The sequence below is a fragment of the Peromyscus eremicus genome, chromosome 2 (assembly GCF_949786415.1).
Source record: "Peromyscus eremicus chromosome 2, PerEre_H2_v1, whole genome shotgun sequence".
NCBI lineage: Eukaryota > Metazoa > Chordata > Mammalia > Rodentia > Cricetidae > Peromyscus > Peromyscus eremicus.
The window spans coordinates 110,852,700-110,863,555 of NC_081417.1; the positions used below are offsets into that span (position 1 = coordinate 110,852,700).

The following is a 10,856-nucleotide window of genomic DNA, read 5'->3' on the forward strand; positions in this document are numbered from 1 at the left end:
ACAGACAAAGAGGTATCTTTAACATCACACACACACACACACACACACACACACACACACACACACACCCCTTATAATTTACTATAAGCACTATTATCTGTACTTCTTCCTTTTTTAAAAATTTTATACAGGGAAAATACATCTTGTTCATATATTTTTTTCCACTCTTTCCATACAGCTCTACCTGGAACCTTTCCTAACTAATACTTGTCCCATTTTCAATTAAAACTCATTTTTTTTTTTTCATTTTGAATAACCTACTAAAGTCAAGAGTACTGCCAATCCCAAACACCCTAATTGTCGTGCTAGAAACCTTATCCAACTACTGAGGGATCTGGATGCAGAGATCCATGACTAGGCCCCGGGTGGATCTCTGGGAGTCCAATTAGCGAGAATGAGGAGGGTTTATATGAGCGAGAATTGTTGAGACCAAGGTTGGATAAAGCACAGAGACAAATAGCCAAACGAACAGAAACACATGAAATATGAACCAATGGCTGAGGGGTCACCAACTGGATCACGCCCTCTGAGTGGGTGAGACAGTTGATTGGCCTGATCTGTTTGGGAGGCATTCAGGCAGTGGGACCAGGTCCTGTGCTCATTGCATGAGTCGACTGTTTGAAACCTGGGGCCTATGCAGGGTCCCTTGGCTCGGCCTGGGAGGAGGGGACTGGACCTACCTGGACTGAGTCTACCAGGTTGATCTCAGTCTGTGGGGAAGGCTTTGCCCTGGAGGAGATGGGAATGGGGGGACGGGTTAGGGGGAAGGTGAGGGGGCGGGAGGGGGGAGAACAAGGGAATCTGTGGCTGATATGTAGAACTGAATTGTATTGCAAAATAAAAATTAAAAAAAAAAGAGTACTGCCAATCAAACTTACCATTGTTATTAAAGATGTGTTCCCTGAGAGGTGTAATGGGGCGCTTCAAAAAGTTTTGTTCCATTTGAGAGAAAACTTCTTTGATTAAGGGCATTCCAGTTATGACCACCGAGGGGATGTTACCAAAATCCAGGCTAATTAGGTTTCCATACTTCTTCACAAACTGAAAAACATTTCAATAACCATAATTAAGAGTGTCAAGGGATAGTAGACATATGTGTGCCTAATGGAACTTGTGTTGAGAGGTCTGGTCTCTATGTTAATGTGAATGGAGGGATGCACCTTGGACTATGGAAGATTTTCTGGAAAGGTTTTCTCCACCTCAGAACTAAATTCAAATTTAATAAAAATGGAATTTACTTTTTAAATATCATATATATATCAGTATGAATTAAGTGGGCATCTATCATGTACTCTTAAAGGAAGGTATAAGCATGTAAGTGTCAAAAAAAATGTGCAATGTCTCTCCTGATGCCTCCTAAGTCCACTGAAGGCAGAGAATAACACACATGTGACTTGACAAGGGCTGAAACATCTGTGGATGTTTTTTACAGCTTGCATGGACTTCTTAGAAAATCAAATATCTGTTTATCCAGAGGATAATGCTATTTACTCAGTATCTGTTAGATATGAGATGTGTACGTGTAATAATGAGAACTAACACTGAAGGGAGTTCATGCACCTGTGTGTGGAAAAGGTACCTTAGTGTAAGAAGAATGTTACAGCACTTTCCTCCTCATATTCACTCCATCAAATTCTTATTCACTTTACAATTTTAAGTTTCTTCTTAAACTTATATTCATGCATTCACCAATAAGAATTGAGTGAGAATCAGTGTTTCCCTTGACTAAATCATGAAGATATAAGTGTTTTAAAGAAAGCAAGGTCTCTAATTATTTTAGGGTTTCTATACCTCTGAAGAGACCATGACCACAGCAACCCTTATAAAGGAAAAACATTTAAATGACGTGGCTTACACTTTCAGATGTTTAGTCCATTATCACCATGGTGCAACATGGTAGTGTGCAAACAAACATGGAGCAGTAGCTGAGAGTACTTACATTTTGACTCACAGGCAACAGAAAATGCTCTGTCTCATTGGTCATGGCTTGAACATGTGTGAGACTTCAAAACCTCCCTCCACAGTGACATACTTCTTCCAACCAGACCACACATACTCTAACAAAGCCACACCTTCTCATAGTGCCACTCCCTTTGGAGGTCATTTTCTTTCAAACCATCACTTTCCACTTCCTGAACCCGAAAGGCTAAAAGCCACACCATAATGCAAAAATATTTTCAGTCCAACTTCAAAAGTCCCCATAGTCTATAATAGACTGAAACTTATTGACAAGTCTAAAATTTAAAGTCTCTTCTGAGATTCATGTAATCTCTTAACACTAATACCCTGTAAGATCAATATAAAAAAGCAGATCACATGCTTTTAACATATAATGACATAGGACATACACTACCATTCCAAAATGTAGGGAAGAGAGGATAGTGAAGAAATATTGGACCAAAGCCAGATGAAAAACCTGCTGGGCAAATTCCAAACTCTGCATCTTCACGTCTGATACCAAAGTACTCTTCAGATCTCCAACTCCTTTCAGCTTTTTTGACTGCAACACTCTTTTTTGTCTTGGGCTGGTTCCACTCCCTGTCACCAATTCCCCTTGGCAGATATCCCACATCTCTGGTGTCTCCAATAGCTTGGGGCCTCCAAGTCTACTTAGATTTCAAATGAATTGCTTTAAGAAATGGCCACCCAGATTTCAAATAAACAGATTTATGAAATGGCCTCTCTAGGCCTCCATTGAGGGACACCCCTGACACATGCCTGGCCTCAGTGGCTTTCCTTACATGTGGAAGTAAAGTCCCTTTCTCCTATTCTTGACTCTAAAGCCAGAACAACATGGCCAAAGCTGCCCAATTCTGCTGCTTGCTGGGGCGATAACATGCCCTCCTCATTCAATCACATCGTTACCAGCTTTCTATTTTCAATGCTTCCCTTCACTGCCTAAGCTTGGTTGTTCTGGAACTTGATCTATAGACAAGGATGGCCTCAAATTCAGAGGTCTGACAGCCTCTACCTCTGGAGTGCTGTAATTGAAGGAATGTAGCACAAAACCCAGTTCTAAGCTTTTCTTTAATCCCCTTTCACAAGTTGGAAACTTAATTGGGTGGGATCTTGGCCTGAGGTTACCATATCATTTATTTCATTTCTCAATGTGTTTACCTCCTTTAACACAGAATTTAACTCCATTCTACTTCCTGGTGCTCTTTTTCTCCATAAATAGCAGATTTTGAAATTTACACTGCTCAGCTTGTTCCTTTTCATTATAAATCTTCATTAGAGTTACCACTAATAACCAGGTGTCAGTCTATACTAAGCTGTCTTGAGATTTCCTCTGCCAACAGAATTAATCCAAAAGTCTTCACTTTAGCCTAAGATAGCGTCTTCTGACAAGAGCTAAAGGCAGCCACTTTCTTCGCCAAAATATCTCAAGAAAGATCTCTAGGGCACATACTAAAATTGTTCTCCTGTAAAACCTCTTGAGCCAGCCCCCACAGTTCAAATAACTCTTAGCACCACTGTCTTCCATGCTCCTAATGGTATGGCCCATTAATCAGCACTTAAAACATTCAACTGATTTTCTAATCCACAGCCCCAAAGTCCATATTCCTTCAAATAAAGGCATGGTCATGCCTATCATAGCAATTCTTCACTTCCCTGTACCAACTTGTGTCTTAATTAGGGTTTCTATTGCTGTGAAGAAACACTATGACCATGGCAACTCTTGTAAAGAAAAACGTTTAACTGGGGTGGTTCATACTTTTGGAGGTGATAATAATAATATTTAGTTCATTATTATCATTGTGTGATATGGTAATGCACAGTCAGACATAGTTCTGGAAGAGCTGAGAGTCCTAACATCTTGACTTGCAGTCTACAGGAAGTGGTCTCATTGGTCATGGCTTGAGCATATATGAAACCTCAAAGCCTGCCTCCATAATGACCCACTTCCTTCAACAAGACCACACCTACTCCAACAAGGCCACATCTCCTAATAGTGCCACCCCCTTTTGGAGCCACTTTCTTTCAAACTACCACCCTAACCTAGTGTCTAGTAAAGGAAGAGAAATAAGGGTATCAGTACTCAGAGAGTTTGAACTGTCTATGTTTAAGTTTGTTGTAGAAAGCATCAAATGTCTTAACAAAACTTATAATATCAGAATACGTAAGAGGATGCTCTCTGTTTAACTATTAGTACAGAGGTTCTCAGCCTTTCAAATGATGTGTTCTTTTAAACTCAAGTTTTTGTGAGCCCTGCAACCATAAAATTATTTCATTGCTACTTTAAAACTGTACTTATGCTACTGTTGTGGATTGAAATGTAAATATATGATATGCAGGGTGTCTGCTATGTGACCCTGAAGAGATTGCAACCACAGGTTGAAAATCACTGTATTAGTAGCTACAGAAAATACATTAAAGGATGGAGGCTCAAAGTGGTAATGTCTCTGAAGATCTGGAGAGATATAAACAAGTAGGTTCTATAGTTAACCAACTGTGGGCTCTTGGAGAAAGTACTCTCTTTCAAATCTCAGCTCCCCAGTTACAAGAGTAAAATAGTTTTTCCCAGTAAAAAGATTCTGTTTAGAAGAAGGAGACCAACACTGTGTAAAACACTTTGTTTAGTTCCAGGATTCAGTCACCCATGGTATCTCTGAGACATGAATGAGCTTGTGTTCAAAGGCTCAGGGATAAATCTGCATGGTGAGCCAGTATAAGAGCCTTCTGGTCCCAGACAGTCATAATCATTGAATGAATGCTAAGTATGTGTCTTACTTAGGGTTTTATTGCTGTGATAAGACACCATGACCACAATAACTTTTATAAAGGAAGACGTTTAATTGGGGTTGGCTTACTGTTCAGAAGATTAGTCCATAATCATCATGGTAGGAAGCATGATGGCATGCAGGCAGACATAGTCCTGGAAAGGTATCTGGGAGTTCTACATCTGGATCCATAGGCAGCAGGAAGTGAATGTTAGCCACCAGACGTGGTCTGAGCTTCTGAGACTTCAAAGACCATCCCCTAGTGACATACTTCCTCCAACAAAGAAACACCTACTCCAACAAGGCCATTCCTCCTAATAGTGCCACTCCCTATGAACCGATGTGAGCTATTTTTATTTAAACCACAAATTATGCTTTGTGATTTACTCCATTCTTTATAAATGCTCTGCTGTAGTTATGGTTTTCTTTATCATTGTGAAATGGAAAATAAGTTGCAGGTGAAGTTATCTAGCCAAACACCAGCTTTGGCATGGAGAAGTTGCCAGGCATTATATAACATTTGAAGACAAATACATCAGTATTGATATGTCCTTTGAGCCTTAGAGTTTAGTGTAAGTTAGAGTATGGGGAGCAGTCATGAGGACAAAGAGGTAGTTTCAGAAAGAATGAGAGTGTCATGAAATTCACAATGTAAAAATGGTTTGGTTTGAATGACAGTGTGTGATCAATATCAAAGGTCCTTCTACCTTCTACCTGTGTGCTCAAGAGTCAAAACTATGTAGACATCAGCTCTGTCTTTTCTGTAGCTGGGATTGTCTAACTGCAACAGTGTTATCAAACAGAAGAGTTGAATTTTTTCACATATCTTTGGTCTTCTACCACAACCACAACTTCATGTGCTGTCACCGTACCACTTTGAGACTTGAACCCATGGGAACAGTGCTAACTCAGATTATGCAATTTGGTCTCATCTGAGAACCTTGTACTCACATTAAAGATTGAGCCCAGACTCAGTCTCCCCTTTGTTCTTTATCCATAGTCCTTAATAACTTCATTTCACCTCAGTCAATCAGCCGTGTCTTGGTCACAGAGCCAATAATCAAAGATATGTTTTAAGAGATATCAGCAATGGATGTATAAAAATCAAGTGCATTTCTCATCTCAATTTGGTGAATGTCCAATGAAGAAGTTCTGGAAACAACTAAAAATCTGGTTTAAGCTAAAGGACTCCTCATTGGCAATGTGTACTACCCAGATTTTGTCCTTGAACTTGAGAAGGAACCAGAGACTAAAGACAAAGGTAAATGACTTTTTGCATTTTTATCATCTCTTAGCCTATGTATATTTCTAGTTCAACAGAATTATATCACTAAGTTTTATATTGTTACCTACCATATAAAGATGAGCAGGTCAATTGATCTTTGGATCTCTAGCCATATGATTCTCAAATGTGTCAGTTCTATGTGCAGCTAAATGACCTGTATTATGTCTCAGAATATATCATAAGTCAGGGCATGTTTTTTTACTGTGTAACATTAAGTCAATAAAAAATAGTTTAAAAAGAGGATAAAATGACGATAGGTCATGGCTGGAGGGATGGCTGAGTGGTGAAGTAGCTTTTATAGATGATCTGATTTCTATTCCCAGGACCCACATGGCTGCTCCAAACTGTCTGTAACTCCCATACCAGGGGATCCAACCCCCTCTCTGGCCTCTTGGGCACCAGGCATGCATGTAATGAACAGGTATTTATCCAGGGAAAGCATTTATATACATTAAATAACAAAGTTACTATTTTAAAATAAGGTAGTCCAGAAGGCTAAAATAGGCTTAAAGTGGAACTAAAGCTGGAAAAGTGAAGAATGATGGATTAAAATAAGAGATATCATGATTAAGAAAAGAAATAAACACAGGACATTAATAGTAGGAGTGAAGTATCCAAATGTAGTGTAAAAGAACAAGGGTTAGCAGAGGGAATGTTTAAAGTAAAAGAGAAATTTAATTCCAAGGATTAGTGAGACAAGACACTGAGCAATGAACAGCAACTTGAGAAAGAGTTCACTATATCAAGGTTCTTAAACTTAGGATACAACAAAACAGAGTCACCCAGAAAGAAAATGAAGAAAATTTATAGCAATTATCATCCCCATAAAGAGTACGTAAGAGCCAGGCGGAGGTGGCACAAGCCAGGCGTGGTGGCATATGCCTTTAATCTCAGCACTCGAGAAGCAGAGCCAGGCAGATCTCTATGAGTTTAAAGCCAGCCTGAGCTACAGATTGAGTTCCAGGAAAGGCACAAAGGGACACAGAGAAACCCTGTCTTGAAAAACAAAAACAAACAAACAAACAAAAAACAAAATAAAAAGAGTAGGTAAGAAGGTTTATTAGCCTGCGTTCTTAAAACGTTGGTCATTGAGGGGTGTGTGTGTGTGTGTGTGTGTGTGTGTGTGTGTGTGTGTTCCTAATAGGCACAAGAATTTCATTGTTTCTGTCACCTCAAAGTTTAACAAGTTTCTTTTTATCTTTGTGTATGTTCTTTTGTGTGCATCAATATGGAGGCCAGAGTTCAATCCCAGGCATCTTTCTGAGTGGCCATACACTTTAGCTTTTTGTTTGTTTGTTGTTTGTTTTTGTTTTTTTTTTTTGAGTCAGGGTCTCTCATTTGTCTTAAAAAGCTAGGCTGGCTAGCTCATGCATCCTGGAGATTTACTTGTCTTGATCCTCCCTATTCTTGAAATTACAAATCCAGGTTATTACACTGGGCTTTTTTATGTAGGTTCTGAGGACTGAACTCAGATCTTTCCACCTGTATGGTAAACATCATCCAGCTAAAGATCAATGCCAAGTGCTAAGAAGTTTAGTAAGTTTAGCTTCAAGAAATTCACAATGCAATGCAGATCAACATGGTTCTTATCATCATGGTGTCTACCAATTAATTACGAGACAAGAGAAAGTTGGCAAGCACCTGAGAGAACCAGGTGCTGGTCTGGCTCCTGGAAGAAGTAGCTGCTCATGAAAGGTGAGGTGGGAGCCAGACAGTGGTGGTGCACGCCTTTAATCCCAGCACTAGGGAGGCAGAGGCAGGCTGATCTCTGTGAGTTTGAGGCCAGTCTGGGCTACAGAGTGAGTTCCAGGAAAGGCGCAAAGCTACACAGAGAAGCCCTGACTCACCCCCCCCTAAAAAAAAGGGAAGAAAATTGCGGTGAGAAGCAGGGCTGCTGAGCACCCTCTAGAGTGAAGTGTCTCACTGTCTGCTACAGTAGTGAACTTGGTTAGTTTCCAGCCAGAAGCCTGAAGGAGTTTTAGTAGGAAAGTTAATCCAATGGGTCTTCAACAATTTGAGTGGAGAGACCTCTAGCCTGCTTGAATCCAGATTCTTGTTCTTACTATGTTTTTACTTTGGGGAAAAACTAGTGAGGTTTCAAGTGTCTTGATTTTTAAACATGTGAATTATAGAGTGTTACTACTTTGCACACTTAAATTATTGTCATAAAAAAGCAATGATACAAAAATGAAAACTAAAATTATCATTGCTGTTTCTATATTAGGGAATGTATTTTATATGGGGCAATGGGAAGAAAGGAATGGAAGAGCAGAGCTCAGATAGTAGGCATATGAGCTTATCTAGCAATTAGATCACATAAACAATATCTGATATGCAAAACCTAGAGGTGATTATCTGTTAAATACTCCAACTGCTTTGCTCTTTGAGGGGTCCTGAGTTCAATTCTCAACAAGCACATGGTGGCTTACAGCAATGTACAATGGGATCTGATGCCCTCTTCCTCTTGAAAGCATACATGCAGACAAAGTACTCATACATAATATACATGAACAAATAAATCTTGGGAGCAAAAGAAAAAACAAAACACAAAACCCAGTTGGTTTTCCTGGAGTTTGTTGCTCTCATTTATTAAGGAAGAGGCATAATATTAAGAGAAAAATAAGTAAATGAGTATGTAATAGGTATTTTTGCATTGCCTTGAAATTTATTGACTAATTTTATACATATCCTATGAAATGCTCCAATATCTTTGAAAAGCATGTTCAGAGATTTAGTGCTGATTTAGAGTACAGTAATGGCATGATAGTCACGGGGGCAACCAAGAACTTTCTAATTGGATCTGGATCATGTATCACAAGGGAAAGGTCATGTCTGGTATTGTAAACATGGTCAAAAACACATGACTTGGAGTAATAGGCCATAGGCATGAAGCTACAGTTGTTATTTTAGAAGGTCATGCTGTCAAAATGACTTTGAAATATTTGTGTTTATTACCCATAAATTTGTATTGTTCTCAACTTTGGTCAGGCAAGCTTCTTACTGCAGTGAATAGCAGTTAGTTCAGAGATCCATACACAGCCAAAATGTCACATAAGTAAGTGTGATTTCAGATTGGATGGATCATCTATATTAATATCTCCTCATTTAAGCTTGAGGAAAAATTCCAGAAGACTGGGTGGAACAAATGTAAGAGGTAATTAATGAGAAGGAGAACTGTGAACTACTTACTTCTGGTCATGACATGGCTACTGCAGACATAAATACTGAGCAAGTATCAATAAGAGAGAACTGATACTATAGAAAATTATGGTCAAGAGAATTCCTTTTTGTTTTTTGTTTTTCCTGGATGAGTGTTTAACAAACTAAGATGAGGGGCACCTTAGTACACATTTCTTAAAGCAGCAGTGCTTATTTATCAAGATGAACTCTTGCCTCATCCAGTAACCTTGACATATTCAAATGCATTGAAATCATACATAATATATTGTCAGACCATAATGAGATAACAATGGATATCTTTCATACAAAAATAAGAAAATGAACTTTTTGGCATTAAAAAATCATGCTTCTTAAAGGAGACTATAGCTTAAAAACTAGCTTTACTGGCTGGGTTAGGTGATGGGGAACATCAGTTTACATACACGTCCTTCTTCCCCAGGGTCAGGATTCCTGTTCCTGCAGCTCAGGATTGGGTCATGACACAGCCACACACCCGAGACCCTTCTTACCTGCTGAATGCCCACATGCAGCTGTGAAACATCTAAGTCAAACTGGAACAAGTTGCCCACAAAGGGCAGGCGCCAGGGCCCTGGAGGGTAGTTCTTGGGGTGTCGGCTTTTGATGTAGTAAGCCAGGATCAGGAAGGTGACAGAAGCCAGTAGCAGAGTCATGGGATGGGGCATTGCCCAGCTGGTATCCATGAGGGAGACAGTGGTGGTAAGCATGGCAAGGGTCTGAGTTGGGCCTGTCTCCTGGGTCACAGCCTGGTGCTGACAGTACTGGCAGTCTGTCCGCTAATTACCACTCCGTTCCTTGAGGAACAATCCTCTCTGTGTCCTACCAGAGCCCTTGTCCTTTGTTTTGTTCAGACCAGTTCTACCAGTCCCTCCCCATCTCTCTGCCCTGCCTCTCCCCAGCTCCTCAGCTTTGGATAACACTGGAGATGCTCACAGAGCCTCCTGTTCCTCCACACGCTTACTCAATCTCCTCCAGCCTCCTCCTTCCTAAGCCCTGCTCTAGTGTGCTCTGCTCTGCCCTTCCAAGTCATGCCCACGTACAGGCACTGTGTTTTTTACTCCCAGGTGCCAGGCAAAATGTTCTCAGAATTTACATGGAATGTGGTTTTTAAAAGCTGGCAAAGAGTGAACAAGACATTCCTAGACAAAACCACATTCAAACAATACCTATGCACAAATCCAGCCCTAGAGAAAGCACTGGAAAGAAAATTCCAACCTAAGAAAGTTAGATGCACCCTTGAAAACACAGGCAATAGATAACCCTACATCAGCAAATTCCAAAGAAGGGAAACACACACACACACTACTACCAAAAGATAACAGGAATTAACAATCACTGGTCATTAATATCTCTTAAAATCAATGGACTCAATTTGCCTATAAAAAGATATAGGCTAACAGAATGGATATGAAAACAGGATCCATTCTTCTGCTGCATACAAGAAACATAACTCAATTCAAACACAGACACTACCCCAGATTAAAAGGCTGGGAAAAGACTTTTCAATCAAATGGACTTAAGAAGCAACCTGGTGTAGTTATCCTAATATCTAACAAAATAGACTTCAAAATGAAATCAGTCAAAAGAGATTGGGAAGGATATTACATATTCATCACAGGAAGAATCCACCAAGACGAAGTCTTAATTCTGAA

At 39.8% G+C, this 10,856-nt stretch overlaps 1 protein-coding gene across 1 annotated transcript in view; it reads right to left on the reverse strand.

Annotated features, from left to right (window-relative positions):
• Window positions 1-9,869, reverse strand: part of LOC131904827 (cytochrome P450 2J3-like) — a 45,368-nt gene extending 35,499 nt beyond the window's left edge. Inside the window, exons 1-2 of the mRNA XM_059255840.1 lie at window positions 9,696-9,869; window positions 879-1,041 (exon numbers count right to left, since the gene is read on the reverse strand). Coding sequence (XP_059111823.1) covers window positions 879-1,041; window positions 9,696-9,869 — 337 coding nt within the window. The remainder of the gene's footprint in view (window positions 1-878; window positions 1,042-9,695) is intronic.
• Between the last annotated feature and the right edge of the window lie 987 nt (window positions 9,870-10,856).